Source organism: Hypomesus nipponensis, chromosome 9 (genome assembly GCF_054491055.1).
Source record: "Hypomesus nipponensis isolate SF chromosome 9, ASM5449105v1, whole genome shotgun sequence".
Lineage (NCBI taxonomy): Eukaryota > Metazoa > Chordata > Actinopteri > Osmeriformes > Osmeridae > Hypomesus > Hypomesus nipponensis.
This window is the reverse complement of record NC_140369.1, coordinates 2,340,859-2,359,215: the sequence shown is the minus strand read 5'-3', so window position 1 is coordinate 2,359,215 and position 18,357 is coordinate 2,340,859. Positions and strand designations below refer to the sequence as shown.

Sequence of the window (18,357 nt, the reverse complement as noted above, 5' to 3'; positions counted from 1 at the left end):
TGTGTGTAACCGTAGCCATGGGCAGCGGCCCAGGGCGGTGCCTCCACTCTCCTTCCCGAAGAACCTCCTGTTTACACGGACACATGTGCTCGACTGACACCCCAACTGTTAAAATACACGACCCACCCACTGAATAATCTCCTCCCTGCTCCACTCAAGTCAGTGCGTATAGGTCGGTCTCACCAACTTCTCCTGTCTTGGGTTTTACCGGCCTACCCACTTACATCAGGGAGTGGCCACGAAATACCAAGTTCCACCCCGCAAGCAGGCTGCCTACCCTACTTATTATGGAGTATCCTCCAGTTAGGCTACACGGGACAGACTTTGACTTTTTTTATCAAACAACATTGTGGACTGTTTCAGACACAGTTTTACGTTAATGGCGCCTTTTTAGCCTCCCTTCACTCACACTTTTGTCAAACGTCAATTAGGGTCAACGTTAGAGCATAACTTTGCAGACCCCACCCTTGCGCTAGCCACTGGTAATATCCCATTGGTTTGATCGTGTGCCTTGACAATTGTAATCTCACTCATTGGGCTGAATAACGTGTCGGTCAAATGTGCTACTTAAAATAGTTCACTTGATTTAAATAACAGATTCCATGTCGTATGTTTTTCTTAAGCACAATCATGCAAGCTCCGTGTCCCGGCAAATTATGAGAGCTAATTCAAACTAACCAGTGCTTAGACGTAATGCGCTCGGGGACGATTTCCTTTCTGATTGGATAATGTGATTGGGTCTCCCTGTTTTGTATTCTGTGGTAGTCCGATTACTTCCAATGATATAAACAAATTATTTTCTTTACATGTTGTAGCATATTATAATTCCTAGTCTTTCTTTGTTCCAGTTGTGTGCCAGTATTGACAACAGACACACGTGGCGTACAGCACATATCTCATAGACTGCTGTATTGGCATAATCATTTAAGTGAACAAAACATACATTATGGAGGAGCCTAGTATTATACCTATTACGGGAAGTTTCTGCCATTTGTAATATGCGTAAGCATCGATAATTGTAATCACTACTATTTAATTCTCTGTCTGAATGTGTCTCCATCATTTTGAATAATTACGCGACAATGCCAGACCCGTACTCACGTCATGCCAAACTTACAGTACTACACGGGTTTTCAAAACTGACGTACCCCTTCCTTCGACTTCGTAGTAGAGCTATCAAGTTCGATTGAAGTTGTGAAAAGTTGATGTCAAGCTAAAAGGAGCTCGAGAAACTCCGCCCGTCAAGAAATTATGAGTGGTAAGTGAACTTTATTCTTCCAAAACGAGGGTGCGGTTTTACTTTTGACAGTTAGCAATTGGTTTAAGGTATATGCGACGGTTGTGAAGCTGACGTGGGAAAATAAAAAATTCCCACGTCGCCAACTGTTGAGCTACCTAGCAAGCTAATGACGTTAGCTAGCTAGCAAGATAATTCAAATAATGATTTCAGCAAGCAAGTCATTTTATTGTAGGTAGATCTTAAATAGTCGTACTCAGTGATGATGAATCAACATGCAGCCAGGGCATTTTGGAATAAAGAAAGGGCCTTCATTTGGCTGGTAGTGGTACTGGCCCGGGAACTTAGTTAGCACTAGCTAGCTAGCTACGCATTAGCTAACCAAACCTGACCAACAGTCATTCCCGTAATTACTCTTCTTGTCAAATGAAACGTAGGGAGTAAAACTATCAACTAGTTGGTATCGAAATGTTGTCCAGGGTAAAACTGGCTGGGTTACTGGCAAGGTTGGCTAGTTAGTCACTTTTTAAGCTGTTGGTATAGTGACACAGGCGACTTCAACCAAATAGAAAGTAGGCTACGTATCTTTCTAACACTTATTTTTTCTCAGACCAACAGCAAGATGAAATGGCCGCGATGGTGGAAAGCAATGGAGGCTTCAATCAAAAGCGAAACACAAATACACAAGTATGACTTTGATTACATAGAAACGAAGTTTTTTGTGTGTGTGTGTGTTTGTAATATGTGCTTGGGTAAATCGCTGTTTGAACCGATACGGTCAACATCTGCGAACATATGGTCACTCGCTCGAGAAATGCTGGAAGTTCTCAATCGGTATGAAACAGATTTTTAGTGTTGTTATGCTTTTTTCTTGCGCACATGTCACCGGGGTGGGGAAAAGGCAGTAGTAAAGGTGAATGCGCCCACTCTGGGTGTTCCTGTCAACCCCTAGCTCGTCCACCGCTCTTTGAACGGCCCATTTGGCTGTCCTCCGAGGGGGTGGCCACGGCGGAGTGAGGGAGTTTATAGGGCAGAATCAAGTGTGGGAGGGAGATGGGTGGGTTGGGGGAGGGGAAGGAAGCCCGCCGCTGCTCTCGAAAAATGTGGTCCCACCCATTCGACTCTGCCCCCCCCCCCCTCACCCCCTCACTCCTAGAAACATTCAGGAGTTCAATGTTTGGAACATATCTGGGTATTTTTTACCCATATAAATGCCATAAATAACAGAATTATGCATAACATAACCATGATTCAGCTTTTTTTAAATATTGTTTTAATTTTTTTATCCAGAGATCACACAGCCTTTTTTTTTTGCAGCATATACAAAGGACAGTGGGCTTTTCAGCAGTGTCTTTTACGTTTCACATACTTGACATGCTATCACGAATGTTGTACAATGTCACACAAACACGGAAACAGGAAGTTTGAGGTGTATTTGTTTCGTGTGTCAGGACTCCCAGCAGCCCTCCCCCCTCGCCCTGCTGGCCGCCACCTGTAGCCGCATCGACACGCCCAACGAGAACGACTCCGGCTCGGACCAGAACCAGAACCAGCATCTGGACCTCAGCCAGGTCCAGCTCACCTCCACCCCCAACGGCTGGCAGATCATCCCCGTCAGCGTGCAATCCTCCACGGGCTCCGCTGGCGACTCCTCAGGGGGGCTGGCGGGGGACGGGGGCAAGAACAGGCCGGGGCTCGCCTCCACTGGGGCTGTAGGAGGTGGGCAGGGCCAGCAGTATGTGGTGACTCAGGCGCCCAGCCTCCAGGGCCAACAGGTCCTTACCACCCTGTCCGGAGTCATGCCCAACATCCAGTACCAGGTCATCCCCCAGTTCCAGACGGTTGATGGGCAGCAGCTACAGTTCGCCCAGCCCCAGCAGGACTCTTCGGTGGGGGCCGGACAGTTCCAACTGGTCTCCTCGCCAAACGGGGGCCAGCAGCTCATCGCCACCACCGGCCGCGCCGGCGCCGCGGGCAACATCCTCACCATGCCCAGTCTCATACAGCAGGCCATCCCACTGCAGAACCTGGGCCTGGGGAACAACGTGATCCAGAACCAGACGCAGTTCCTGGCCAACATGCCCGTGTCCCTGAATGGCAACATCACCCTGCTGCCCGTCAGCGCAGGGGGGTCTGTGGGGGAGGGGGGGACGGCTCAGCCCAGCAGCTCATGCAGACGCAGGCCGGGTACTTCTCGGGCTCCACGACAACCACCACGCAGGCAGCCAGCTATGGAGTCATGGCAACGCAGAACGGGAGCTACCAGACATCAGGGGTGCCCATCCTGCCCGACAACAGAGACGGCCACCAACAACAACAACAGCCCCAGCAGATCCTGATCCAGCCCCAGCAACTCATCCAGGGGGGCGCTTCTCTCCAGACTATCCAGACAGGGGCTCTCTCAGCTGGGGGGCAGGTCTTCGCGACCCCCACCCTCACCCAGGATGGCCTCCAGAATCTCCAGATCCAGACCATCCCCAACACGGGCCCGATCCTGCTGCGTACAGTGGGGCCGAACGGCCAGGTGAGCTGGCAGACCCTGCAGCTCCAGAGCCCGGCCGGGGCCCAGATAACTCTGGCTCCGGTCCAGAGCCAGGGAGCCTTAGGGACCGTCCAGATCCCAGGCCTGCAGACGATCAACCTGAACGCGCTGGCCAACTCAGGGCTCCAGATGCATCAGCTGCAGGGGGTTCCCATCACTATCGCCAACCCCTCAGGTGAGTGGGGGGGGGGGGGGACCGGGGGGTTAATGCACCGTGGGTCTGGTCTGTGTTCAGCTTCTGTTTTCCTGAAATATATCCATAGCTTAGTTTACTTCCTGTTGGTGTTTGGTAAACTGGTCGGACCGGTTTAGCCCTCATCCTGGGAATGGTGGGTGTGAAAAAGAGAAAAAACAAAAGAACAGAGTGAAAAGAGTTCTGTTGCTGGGTAGAGTAGGATCAGATACACCAGTACTGTGAAACCCTACAGTCAAATCAAATGTCTGGCTGTGTGTGTGTGTGTCTGTTTGGCTGTGTGTGTGTCTGTTTGGCTGTGTGTGTGTGTCTGTTTGGCTGTGTGTGTGTGTGTGTGTTTGGCTGTGTGTGTGTGTGTTTGGCTGGCTGTGTGTGTGTGTGTTTGGCTGTGTGTGTTGGTCTTAGCAGGGGCGGAGGTTTGTTTTCAAATGTGGGTGGGACAGCTTTTTAATGACTGGGGATGCGGACGTTAAATATGATTCTCCTAAGAACAAGTGGGTTGGACAGATTTGTAGTTTTTCCAAAAATGGGTGGGGCATGCTTTACACATTACATTTACATTTAGCAGAAGCTCTTATCCAGAGCGACTTACAGTAAGTACAGGGACATTCCCCCCGAGGCAAGTAGGGTAAAGTGCCTTGCCCAAGGACACAACGTCATTTGGCATGGCAGGGAATCGATCCGGCGACCTTCTGATTACTAGCCTGACTCCCTCACCGCTCAGCCATCTGACTCCGACTGACTTTTCATGTGTATAATGACACCTACAGCCCTGGCTTACAGTGTGATGATGTGTTAGTGTGGGCTGGGCTGGGATGTGTTAGTGTGGGCTGGGATGTGTTAGTGTGGGCTGGGCTGGGATGTGTGTGTGAAGCAGTGAGGGGTGTAACGTGACCCCACCCTCCCCTGTGCTGTTATCTGGCATGCATGCCTCCTCTGGTCTCTTGTGTCTCTGGTCTCCTCTTAGGCCTCTCCTCTGGTCTCTCATCTCTGGTCTCTCCTCTGGTCTCTCATCTCTGGTCTCTCCTCTGGTCCCTCCTCTGGTCTCTCGTCTCTGGTCCCTCCTCTGGTCTCCTCTCTGGTCCCTCCTCTGGTCTCTCGTCTCTGGTCTCTCGTCTCTGGTCTCTCCTCTGGTCCCTCCTCTGGTCCCTCCTCTGGTCCCTCCTCTGGTCTCCTCTCTGGTCCCTCCTCTGGTCTCTCGTCTCTGGTCTCTCCTCTGGTCTCCTCTCTGGTCCCTCCTCTGGTCCCTCCTCTGGTCTCCTCTCTGGTCCCTCCTCTGGTCCCTCCTCTGGTCTCTGGTCTCTCCTCTGGTCCCTCCTCTGGTCCCTCCTCTGGTCCCTCTTCTGGTCTCCTCTCTGGTCTCCTCTCTGGTCCCTCCTCTGGTCTCCTTTCTGGTCCCTCCTCTGGTCTCCTCTCTGGTCCCTCCTCTGGAGAGGGGAGGGTGTTGAGACAGGGCCATACAAATAAAGTTTGATTTGATTCAACCCCCACGCACGCAAATGTAGCTTCAACATGTCCTAAAATCATCCTTGGAGGATGTCAGTCAGTATTTTAAATAGATCAGATGGGATCCAACAAGTATGGCGCGGCCTCGTGGTGTCATGACAACTGGTTCGTTGTTGCTGTTTATGGTGTGGGGTTGTCATGGCAATTGTAGTTAATATGTATTGTTCGGACATAGCAGGTTCCGTCAGCTTTGTGTGTGTGTGTGTGTGAGAAACTCACCAACACGTCAGATGTTGTTAGTCTGACTGTTAGTGTTTCTCAGCATTACGTGAGTCATGGAGAACATGTTCACTTTCACAGGAATGACGTAGAAATCATGTCCTCTTCTCACCCAGCAGACCCTTTGAGGGATTTGAACCTGAGAGCTCTGCCTTGGCAGGCAGATCCTCTACCCATCCCTGTGTTGTCCACAGGAAGCGGGCATTGTTAAGTCAGACGTAACCGCCGAAGAAGACAGCTGAGGTGGTCTGTTTCGTCTCTCCCCAGGTGAGCAGGGGCTGCAGACGGGTGGAGACAGCCTGGATGACAGCACGGCGTTGGACGAGGGGGAGACGAGCCCCGTGCCCCAGAACAGACGCACCCGCAGGGAGGCCTGCACCTGCCCCTTCTGCAAGGACGGGGAGGCACGGTACGTACACAGGGCTGGGGGGCTGAGGGTGAGGGCCACGGAACGTACACAGGGCGGGGGATGGGGGGCTAGGGGGGGATGGGGGGCTAGGTCTGGGGGGGAGGATCAGAACTGTGCTGCTGTGCTGTGCTATCACCTAGCAGTGCTGGTTTCAGTGGATGTTGCCTGTAGTATCAGTTATTCTTCCACAACACGGCGTACATGATGGTGACTGAAGCTCCCGTTCTTCCAGTTGGCAGGGTGGAGGAATGTTCTCTGCATGTAGGAACCTGTCATGTTGTTTTTCCACAGTTTTACTTCATCAACTGTTATAGATGCAGCTTTTATTTACTATTCATGGTTAGTATTTCAGTGGTCAGAGCCAAATGGTGTGTATTAACCAGCAGAGTGCAAAGTAGCCACATCTCAGTTATGAGCACAGTGCAACAAAACAGATGCACACTGCAGTGATACTTCTATTGACCTACTGAATTTTGACTTCCTGACCTTTTGTCTAAACTTTGGCCTCCTGACCTGCTGTTGTGACCTCTGACCTCCCCCACAGCAGTGACCTGACCTTTGACCTCCCCCACAGCAGTGACCTGACCTCTGACCTCCCCCACCGCAGTGACCTGACCTCTGACCTCCCCCACCGCAGTGACCTGACCTCTGACCTCCCCCACCGCAGTGACCTGACCTCCCTCACCGTAGTGACCTGACCTCCCCCACAGCAGTGACCTGACCTCTGACCTCCCCAACAGCAGTGACCTGACCTCCCCCACAGCAGTGACCTGACCTCTGACCTCCCCCACCGCAGTGACCTGACCTCCCCCACCGCAGTGACCTGACCTCTGACCTCCCCCACAGCAGTGACCTGACCTCTGACCTCCCCCACCGCAGTGACCTGACCTCCCCCACCGCAGTGACCTGACCTCTGACCTCCCCCACCGCAGTGACCTGACCTCTGACCTCCCCCACAGCAGTGACCCAAGTAAGAAGAAGCAGCACATCTGCCACATCCCCGGCTGCAACAAGATCTACGGGAAGACGTCCCACCTGCGCGCCCACCTGCGCTGGCACACCGGGGAGAGGCCCTTCGTCTGCAGCTGGACCTTCTGTGCCAAACGCTTCACCCGCTCTGACGAGCTGCAGAGACACAAGAGGACACACACAGGTCAGACACACACACACACACACACAGGCCAGACACACACACACACACACACAGGTCAGACACACACACACACACACACAGGTCAGACACACACACACACACACAGGTCAGACACACACACACACACAGGCCAGACACACACACACACACAGGTCAGACACACACACACACACACACAGGTCAGACACACACACACACACACACACACACACAGGTCAGACACACACACACACACACACACACAGGTCAGACACACACACACACACAGGCCAGACACACACACACACAGGTCAGACACACACACACACACAGGTCAGACACACACACACACAGGCCAGACACACACACACACACACACACAGGTCAGACACACACACACACAGGTCAGACACACACACACACATAGGTCAGACACACACACACACACACACAGGCCAGACACACACACACACACTCAGGTCAGACACACACACACACACAGGTCAGACACACACACACATACACACACACAGGTCACACACACACACACAGGTCAGACACACACAGGTCACACACACAGGTCACACACACAGGTCAGACACACACACACACACAGGTCAGACACACACACACACAGGTCACACACACAGGTCACACACATAGACCCCCCCCCCCCCCGCAGTGTGTCAGAGGACTGTAACCTTGTCTCCTTCTCTCCTCGCAGGAGAGAAGAAGTTTGTGTGCCCGGACTGTCCCAAGAGGTTCATGCGCAGCGACCACCTGTCCAAGCACATCAAGACTCACCTGAACAAGAAGGCCGCTGCCGCCTCTGGCCCCGCCCCTGCCGACAGCTCCGCCCCAGCCCCCCTGGCCGACACCCCCAGCGAGCCCCACACCCTGGTCACCATGGAGACGCTGACGGCGGAGAGCATAGCGCGGCTAGCAGGAAGTGGTATCAACGTGATGCAGATGGGAGACCTGCACCAGATCAACAGCAACGGCTACTGAGGGAGAAGAGGGTCCATGCTGCCACTAGCAACCCAGGGGAGGGCTGGCTGGCTGGCTGCCTGGTTAGTTGGCTGGCTGGCTGCCTGGTTAGTTGGCTGGCTGGCTAGCTGGTTGGTTGGTTGACTGGCTGCCTGGTTAGCTGCCTGGCTGGTTGACAGGCTAGCTGGTTGGTTGGCTGGCTAGCTGGTTAGTTGGCTGGCTGGCTAGCTGGTTGGCTGGCTGGTTGACAGGCTAGCTGGTTGGTTGGTTGGCTGGCTAGCTGGTTGACAAGCTGTCAGGCTGGCTGAACTTCTGTCTTACCTGAGGGGGGGTTGCAGCCTGGACTGGGGGGGTATTATTATTATGAGAACTCAGCCAGGGCGGGCCCCCCTCTCACCCCCCCACCAGACCCAGCAGGACATCGAAGGACTATCGATGGAGAAGGAGGGGAGGGGTTGTGATTAGCATGAACTTGTGGAAGGGAATGGCACTACAGTGAAGTGTTGGACTTCACACACACACACACACACACACACACACACACACACCCAAGGGCTCAGTCTATCTGGTGTTGTGGAGGTGCTTGTTACAGCCTCCACCCAAGCCATGTGTACCAGCTAGCCCCCTCCCCGCCCCTCGCCCCCCATGCCAGCTTCCTCTCAGGTGTCTGCTATATTCCAGGTGTATTCTGGGTAATCTACAGGTGTATTATAGAAATGCTACAGGTATAATCTAGGTATGCTGCAGGTAAACCACAGGTGTGTTCCAGACAAGGGCTCCTCTAACCCTAACCCACAGGCCCAGTTTGGCCTGTCCGGTCTGGTCCACACTTCAGTCCAAGGAGCCGTCTCCAGCAGGAATCAAACCACACTGCCACCCAGAAACCTCCTTCCCTTTACATCATTCGTGAGATAGATACACTTCGAAGCCATCGTGATTTCATATCATATAGCAGCAGCAGCAACAACAACAACAAAAAGTTTTATAGATTGCTTTTTTTTTTTGGTATGTGTATATATTTTTTCTAAACCTGTAAAGCTACATAAATTCTTACCATAGGAAGGATCGACTCGTATGGTTGTGAGAGATCGCCTTTCAATGAGTTTCTCCTACGCAATCAATCTTAAACTTATATTGCTATTATCACTTTTATATAAATGTAGATTTTGTTGGTAAGTTCTTGGCAAGTGTTCTGTCAAGAGGACTCGTATGTATCCAGTCCAGTCTTCCCAGTACTCATTTATCTGTGGTTTATTAGTTGGCTACCTTTTATTTTGTATTTTTATTTTTTTTAGATTATCCACAACTACTTCAACACTGTGGAAATGTCTCAGCAAATGAAGTGAAACTCTTAACTCTTCATAGCCAGATGCAAAAAAACTTTCAGCTTTTAACCAAAAGTTCAGTTTCCATAAGACATCCAGGGGTTGTGAGTGGGGCGTTTGTGTGGAACGTTCTTGTGCCTAGGAGGTTAGCCAGCAACATCAACACCACTATCATGGATGTATCAGATAAACCTGTCAAGCTAAATTAATGAAACCTTTAAGATAGCTTTGTAATCCAATTCTTCTTCTCACATGTATTCTTGGCAGACTGGGTTTAAGTGGTTGCACAACAAATAACTTATTTTGCTTCCTGGTGTCCTAAAACAAAAAATTTTCACTGTAGAAAATATCCACCAAGTTGAAAGCTTGGGGCTAGTTTGGGGCGAGAGGAGAAAAGAAGAGTAAGTTGTCCTACAGTATTTGGTTAATTTCTATCACTTAAAGTAATTGTCATCGGAACAATAAGTGCCCTTAACTCATCATGTTTTATTTTATATGCGAATGTTGGTTTTGTATTTGTGAATCTCATTTCTACAAAAAGCCAGCTGCTGGATTAAAATGATGAACATCATAACATGAGTTGTGTCTGCTTGGCTGTGGACACAGACTACACACACAAGCTACACACAAGCGCACACCGTGGGGCCAGACAGCTGAACACGCACAAGCATGAACACACCACCTGTCTAGTACCATCACCCTCCTGTCTAGTACCATCACCCTCCTGTCTAGTACCATCACCCTCCTGTCTAGTACCATCACCCTCCTGTCTAGTACCATCACCCTGCTGTCTAGTACCATCACCCTGCTGTCTAGTACCATCACCCTCCTGTCTAGTACCATCACCCTCCTGTCTAGTACCATCACCCTGCTGTCTAGTACCATCACCCTCCTGTCTAGTACCATCACCCTCCTGTCTAGTACCATCACCCTCCTGTCTAGTACCATCACCCTGCTGTCTAGTACCATCACCCTCCTGTCTAGTACCATCACCCTCCTGTCTAGTACCATCACCCTCCTGTCTAGTACCATCACCCTCCTGTCCAGTACCACCACCCTGCTGTCTAGTACCATCACCCTCCTGTCTAGTACCATCACCCTGCTGTCTAGTACCATCACCCTCCTGTCTAGTACCATCACCCTCCTGTCTAGTACCATCACCCTGCTGTCTAGTACCATCACCCTCCTGTCTAGTACCATCACCCTGCTGTCTAGTACCATCACCCTCCTGTCTAGTACCATCACCCTGCTGTCTAGTACCATCACCCTCCTGTCTAGTACCATCACCCTGCTGTCTAGTACCATCACCCTCCTGTCTAGTACCATCACCCTCCTGTCTAGTACCATCACCCTCCTGTCTAGTACCACCACCCTGCTGTCTAGTACCATCACCCTCCTGTCTAGTACCATCACCCTCCTGTCTAGTACCATCACCCTGCTGTCTAGTACCATCACCCTGCTGTCTAGTACCATCACCCTCCTGTCTAGTACCATCACCCTGCTGTCTAGTACCATCACCCTCCTGTCTAGTACCATCACCCTCCTGTCTAGTACCATCACCCTGCTGTCTAGTACCATCACCCTCCTGTCTAGTACCATCACCCTGCTGTCTAGTACCATCACCCTCCTGTCTAGTACCATCACCCTGCTGTCTAGTACCATCACTGCTGTCTAGTACCATCACCCTCCTGTCTAGTACCATCACTGCTGTCTAGTACCATCACCCTCCTGTCTAGTACCATCACCCTCCTGTCTAGTACCATCACCCTGCTGTCTAGTACCATCACTGCTGTCTAGTACCATCACTCTGCTGTCTAGTACCATCACCCTCCTGTCTAGTACCATCACCCTCCTGTCTAGTACCATCACCCTGCTGTCTAGTACCATCACCCTCCTGTCTAGTACCATCACCCTGCTGTCTAGTACCATCACTCTGCTGTCTAGTACCATCACCCTCCTGTCTAGTACCATCACCCTGCTGTCTAGTACCATCACCCTCCTGTCTAGTACCATCACTGCTGTCTAGTACCATCACCCTCCTGTCTAGTACCATCACCCTCCTGTCTAGTACCATCACCCTGCTGTCTAGTACCATCACCCTGCTGTCTAGTACCATCACCCTCCTGTCTAGTACCATCACCCTCCTGTCTAGTACCATCACCCTGCTGTCTAGTACCATCACCCTCCTGTCTAGTACCATCACCCTGCTGTCTAGTACCATCACCCTCCTGTCTAGTACCATCACCCTCCTGTCTAGTACCATCACTGCTGTCTAGTACCATCACTCTGCTGTCTAGTACCATCACCCTGCTGTCTAGTACCATCACCCTCCTGTCTAGTACCATCACCCTCCTGTCTAGTACCATCACCCTGCTGTCTAGTACCATCACCCTCCTGTCTAGTACCATCACCCTGCTGTCTAGTACCATCACCCTCCTGTCTAGTACCATCACCCTCCTGTCTAGTACCATCACCCTGCTGTCTAGTACCATCACCCTCCTGTCTAGTACCATCACCCTGCTGTCTAGTACCATCACCCTCCTGTCTAGTACCATCACCCTGCTGTGTAGTACCACCACCCTGCTGTCTAGTACCATCACCCTCCTGTCTAGTACCATCACCCTCCTGTCTAGTACCATCACCCTGCTGTCTAGTACCACCACCCTGCTGTCTAGTACCATCACCCTGCTGTCTAGTACCATCACCCTCCTGTCTAGTACCATCACCCTCCTGTCTAGTACCATCACCCTCCTGTCTAGTACCATCACCCTCCTGTCTAGTACCATCACCCTGCTGTCTAGTACCATCACCCTCCTGTCTAGTACCATCACCCTGCTGTCTAGTACCATCACCCTCCTGTCTAGTACCATCACCCTGCTGTCTAGTACCATCACTGCTGTCTAGTACCATCACCCTCCTGTCTAGTACCATCACTGCTGTCTAGTACCATCACCCTCCTGTCTAGTACCATCACCCTCCTGTCTAGTACCATCACCCTCCTGTCTAGTACCATCACCCTCCTGTCTAGTACCATCACCCTCCTGTCTAGTACCATCACCCTCCTGTCTAGTACCATCAGTTCTCTCTTCCTGTTGTGTTCTGTTCATCAGATATTATGAAGTTAGTCAAAGTACTTTGACCAAACAGTTTCAAAGATGAACTATCTGTAGTGAAATAGTTTTATTAATTACACAGCAAGTAATACAATAACAATTGTCAATACAAACTTAACAACCAAAGAAACAGAAATCGAACAAAACATTCAATTAGCCTGCCTTTTCATGACAGAACATGCCTCTAAAACCAACCCCAGTGGCTGTTCAGCAACTATGATCAACAGCCCCCTCTACTGGCGACCCCAGTTTACATCATCCGGTAGTTTCCAGGTCGTCATCTGTGCCGTGTTGATCACACACCCTCTTCCTCCACAGTCTTCAGCTTGTCACGAAGACTACAGGAGAACAAGGAGGAGGACTGTTATTTAATAACTCACAACCATTGTTTCAGAAGGAGCAGCTGAAGACAAAATAACTTCCATATGGTAAATTGTAACATTTCATATTTTATTTAACCACACACACATGAAATGTTCTACTAAAGACCTGTGTGTTTGATTGCCCTCAGACAGGCGTCAACCCTGCAGGGCCTACCAGACAGCTGGATAATGTCCTGATAACCAGTCTGGCTCCAGGAGCATGGAGCTGACCTGCTGAGGTAGGACTGACCTGCTGAGGTAGGAGTGGACGTCAGAGAAGCCGTGGTACTGGGCCAGGGGGAGCAGGATGCCGGTAGGACAGCGTCCGTCTCTAAGACGACAGAAGCTGCAGTTACAGATCCCTCGACACGGAGGGCAGGTCCACATCTGCACAGATACCACACCTTCATTAGCCTACACAGATACCACACCTTCATTAGCCTAATTAGCCTACACAGATACCACACCTTCATTAGCCTACACAGATACCACACCTTCATTAGCCTGCACAGATACCACACCTTCATTAGCCTGCACAGATACCACACCTTCATTAGCCTACACAGATACCACACCTTCATTAGCCTACACAGATACCACACCTTCATTAGCCTACGCAGATACCACACCTTCATTAGCCTACGCAGATACCACACCTTCATTAGCCTACACAGATCCCACACCTTCATTAGCCTACACAGATACCACACCTTCATTAGCCTACACAGATACCACACCTTCATTAGCCTACACAGATCCCACACCTTCATTAGCCTACACAGATACCACACCTTCATTAGCCTGCACAGATACCACACCTTCATTAGCCTACACAGATACCACACCTTCATTAGCCTACACAGATACCACACCCTCATCTGTCTTGACTGCCACAGTGTACCTCGACATACCTGAGGACAAGCTGTGAAACAGTTAAAGAACGTTGTGGTTCCATTGTTGTTCCTTCATGTTACAGCGTTATCAAGCACATGTTGAAAGGCTGCTCCTTAACCTTGAGAGAGACTTCCGAAGGGTGTGCGTGAGTGAAAGTGTGCGAGTATGTGAATGTGTGTGAGAGAGTGTGTGTGTGTCACCGTAACAGTGAAGGTTGTGTTGGTGATCTGGGATGTGACTGGAGAGCAGCTGTGGACAGGGCACTCTGTCTGGTAAGACCCACAGCACAGGGTACAACAGATCCTCGGATACACACAGGGAACGGAGGTGTCTCAAAGTGTGTGTGTGTGTGTGTGTGTGTATAGCCAATTGAAACAGAAAATGTGGCCAACATGTTTAAAAAAAAAAAAAAAATAAAAAAAAAAAGATTATATAATTTCACGTTACGAGAGAAAGAGTAAACACACATACACAAGAGACAGCGATGCCCCCCTGGCCGACGTTCCCCAGGCGTAACCCTGGCAGGGTTCTCACCGGGTCCAGCAGAGCCGTTTTGACGTTTTCCCCGTAGCGGTTCCTCAGGCAGGGGCCGCAGAACTGACCCTGGAGCCCTCGACACGCCTCACTGCGGCAGCTCGTCTTGGTGTCCACCGTCTTCTGACGACACTGGTGACACGTCGTGCCCTGCGGGGGGGGGGGCAGTATTAGTAGTACTAGTATTAGTCTTAGTTGTACAAGTAGTAGTACTAGTATTAGTAGTTCATTTAGCGGGTGCTTTTAACCAGTGTGAGGGGATTTGAACCTGTGATCTTTACATCAGCAGACAACGTCTCTGAGCTTGACCTATCCCCACTCTGAACTGCCCAGCAGCTCCTGAGGTACCCAGAAAGCGTGGAGGTGTGCAGAGTGTCCACATACCGTGGAGCTGCTGTAAACCTTCTCCGTCAAACTGTCGGCCACCAGCTCCAGCTCCTCCTCCGTCACCTCCTCCACCGGCCGCCCCACGTGGGCCTTGCCCTGGTACGGCCGCGGGTTGCCACGGCGACGAGATGCTCCCCGGACCTGGGCGCAGGAAGTGGGCGTGAGGTATTCCAGGAAACCCTCCACACACACACACACACACACACACACACACACACACACACACACCTCCAGCAGCTCGTCCTCCAAGCTGAGCTCCAGCTCTGGAGGGGCAACAGAGTCGTCGCCCGGCCCCATGGAGCGGGTCCTCCTCCTGGACGTCCTCTCAGGGTTTCTCCTGGAGCCTCCTCCAGCCTGGCCCGACCAGGGGGGCCGCTACACAGGGAGGGAGACAGGGAGGGAGACAGGGAGGGAGACAGGGAGGGAGACAGGGAGGGAGGGAGACAGGGAGGGAGGGAGACAGGGAGGGAGGGAGACAGGGAGGGAGACAGACAGACAGAGAGACAGGGTGAGAGAGAGAGACAGGGAGGGAGACAGGGTGAGAGAGACAGACAGGGTGAGAGAGAGAGACAGACAGAGACAGACAGACAGACAGGGAGACAGACAGAGACAGGGAGACAGGGTGAGAGAGACAGACAGGGTGAGAGAGAGAGACAGAGACAGACAGGGAGACAGACAGACAGACAGACAGAGACAGGGAGACAGGGTGAGAGAGACAGACAGGGTGAGAGAGAGAGACAGACAGAGACAGACAGACAGGGAGGGAGGGAGGGAGGGAGACAGACAGACAGAGACAGGGAGACAGGGTGAGAGAGAGAGACAGACAGAGACAGACAGACAGACAGACAGGGAGACAGACACAGACAGGGTGAGAGAGACAGACAGACAGAGACAGACAGACAGACAGAGAGAGACAGAGAGACAGACAGACAGGGTGAGAGACAGAGACAGACAGATACAGGGAGGGAGAGACAGGCAGACAGAGAGGGAGAGAGAGACAGATGGATGAATAGACAGATGGATTGATAGTGTAATAGAAAATTACTATTCTTTAAGATGTCTAAAAAATTATTTGGCCTAGAACAATTATTGCTGAGGTTTTAACTTCTGTAAAACTAGCATAACCTTTTGGCCTAAGACAGTATTGCTTAAGTTTCCGTTTGCTGACAAATGTCTAAAAAATTTGACTTTTTAACCCTGGTTGTATTGCCCATACTCCAGGGATTTTTACTGACAAGTTTTCCTCTCTTGTCTCAAGCTATGTTTTTAAAATTGAGCATCTGTATTCAGTTCGGAAACCTATTTCCCTTTTTACTTTCTGTTTATTGAAGAATTCCTCTTTTGATGGATGTGAACTATTGAACTAATGATGTAACTGTCTGGAATTACTGTATAAGAGTGTTCAGATCATGACACCTTTAGACAGCCCTTCTACTCCAGACATCATTTATGATCCGGATCATGATACTGCTCCTCCTTGATTTCAAGAATAAACAGAAAGACATTCTTCTGACCTCGATCATAGAAATTCCACCACAATAGACAGATTGATAGATAGACAGATGGATGGATAGACATGACTCAGTGGCCCAGTCCTGCTCTGAACAGAAACAGACTCACAGAAGTCTTCTCTTTGAGCCGCTTGGCTCCCTGTTTCTTCAGCAGCCGTTCCCCTCCAGGCATCTGCTGCAGGTCAGCCATCAGCCTGGCCAACTGACACACACACATTAGACAACCTATCATCGATCCATAGCCCTCTAATGAAGGGCAGCCATGTTTAGGTGTGGTAGATCAGGGGTCAGGGCTCACGGCTGGTTCTATTCACCATAGCTTTGTTGGCTTTGATGTTCTGAGCCCGCTTGTCAAGGAACGACTTGGGTTCCTCCACCTCAGAATCAGACCCAGAACCAAAAGCTGCAGTCATCACCAACTTCACGTCCTCCATTTCCTCCTTAACTTGACACTCTTTCTTTTCCTCCTTAACGTTCCTCTCTTTCTTCTCTTCAACTTTCCTCTCCTCCTCCTCCTCACTGGAGAGGAGAGCGCCTTGTTGGGAGCGCAGGCTGACCCTCAGTTGAAAGCGAGGAGGGACAGGTGTCCTGGTCACAGAGACGCCATCGCCACTGTCGGACGTCTGATGCACGAGCTACATTATACAGACACACGAATAGTGCATTTAGAACATGGATCAGAAGGGCAAATTCAAGGAACTGTCTGTATTTACCACATCTCTGCCACCAGGCAATAACAACACACGGGTCAGGTAAAGGAAGAGTTCACTCAAATCAACTAAAGTTAATAATCCTTGTCAAATCAAATACATCGTCTGTAATGGCCTTGGGTATTCAACAGATAAACGTCGAACCGTTAATATAGCTTCAGAGTTAATGTTTGTGATCAGCTTGCTTATGGAATATAGTTACAGAACTGACAAACTCAGGCCAGTCCGATATTGCCTATAAACAAGGTCGCACCTTGATGTCCAAAAGATCACTTATCTCACTGTCGGAGAATCCATGAAACGTCTGATCGTTTTCTGACTCTTCATCAAAGATGTCAGCAACACGTCTGGCGAGTGAGTTCATACCCAGAGCACCGATCTGCGGGGGATGATGACAACACAACAGAGACATATTTTAGGCTGATACGACCATGATCACGCTGAGGTCTATGATAATCTCACGCCAAAGTTTTTTGAGAGCCCTGTGAACACGTTTGATTAATCTCGTTACGCATATGAACTGGTTTGATTCTTCTCGTTACGCGAATGAACATGTTATTCAGAAATAACGCTAATATTGGTCAAGTAAAGTATGAGTGTCGTTACATTCTCCATCTTCAGTCAGTCAGTCACAGCCGTGGGTGCAACCTGGGATTCAAAAACGGTTGTTTGTTAAGTCCCGCCTATTTAACCCTAAATGTCCAATTATCTGATAAGCAGGTCGAAGAAGACAATCACGTGAAGAGCACGTGAAAAAGTTTGGCCTGTCATCAACAGGGGTCGGTAACATTTTCCAACGTCAATCAACAACTTTCCCCCCCATTTTTCACAAGCTCATTGGGAGCCAGAACATATGACAAGATTGATGAGTGGTTATATTATAACTCATCATATATTGCCATCCATCGTTTTAAAATAATAATCAACAAACAAAAAACAAACAAAAAAATTATAGTTCTCCATCTAAGCTTTTTTCAGTTTATTTAAGCTGTAGCCTCGAGGTTTGTAACTTCGTTTTTGGCATCTGCCTTCTTTTTGGCATCTCCAAGTGAGTATTTAAAATACGTATCTTTAAGGTTGGATTTTTATTATGGAAGAACTTCAGTTTAAACATACCCGTTATCCCACCTACCTGGCTGCAAAAGCTATATTCTTCGTTAAAATGTCTGCATTTATTGTTGCTGCTGTGCACATTCCTTGATTTCAATTAATGCAACTAACGAACGGTCCAAATAAATTCCCCAAATTCCTTCAGCATGTCGTTTCTAAAGAGAACGTGCGTCCTTGGTGTCCTTG

The 18,357-nt window shown here is 50.1% G+C and overlaps 2 protein-coding genes across 6 annotated transcripts; one reads left to right on the top strand and one right to left on the bottom strand.

The window, feature by feature from the left end:
- The first annotated feature begins 1,113 nt into the window (after positions 1 to 1,113).
- sp1 (sp1 transcription factor) lies at positions 1,114 to 10,124 on the top strand. Its single transcript, XM_084705928.1, is given in 7 exon segments — positions 1,114 to 1,258; positions 1,848 to 1,924; positions 2,689 to 3,370; positions 3,373 to 3,954; positions 5,965 to 6,106; positions 7,066 to 7,259; positions 7,963 to 10,124. Coding segments are annotated over 7 exon segments (1,968 nt in total). The 5' UTR covers positions 1,114 to 1,251; the 3' UTR covers positions 8,247 to 10,124.
- A 2,591-nt stretch (positions 10,125 to 12,715) lies between these two features.
- On the bottom strand, positions 12,716 to 18,326 carry LOC146272304 (cell division cycle-associated protein 7-like). 5 transcript variants are annotated; one of them, XM_084705938.1, is made up of 9 exons: positions 18,194 to 18,326; positions 17,315 to 17,440; positions 16,666 to 16,986; positions 16,461 to 16,553; positions 15,069 to 15,215; positions 14,838 to 14,981; positions 14,454 to 14,603; positions 13,276 to 13,412; positions 12,716 to 13,001 (listed from the first exon to the last, which is right to left on the bottom strand). In XM_084705938.1, the coding sequence occupies exons 2-9, from the start codon at positions 17,423 to 17,425 to the stop codon at positions 12,959 to 12,961; spliced, it is 1,146 nt and encodes a 381-aa protein (XP_084562064.1). In that variant the 5' UTR covers positions 17,426 to 17,440; positions 18,194 to 18,326; the 3' UTR covers positions 12,716 to 12,958. The 5 variants fall into 5 exon arrangements, with proteins under 5 accessions (XP_084562064.1, XP_084562063.1, XP_084562066.1 ...); XM_084705937.1 differs by lacking the exon at positions 18,194 to 18,326 and adding an exon at positions 17,668 to 17,807 and having other exon boundaries at positions 13,257 to 13,412; XM_084705940.1 differs by lacking the exon at positions 18,194 to 18,326 and adding an exon at positions 17,668 to 17,807 and having other exon boundaries at positions 13,257 to 13,356.
- Positions 18,327 to 18,357: the final 31 nt, after the last annotated feature.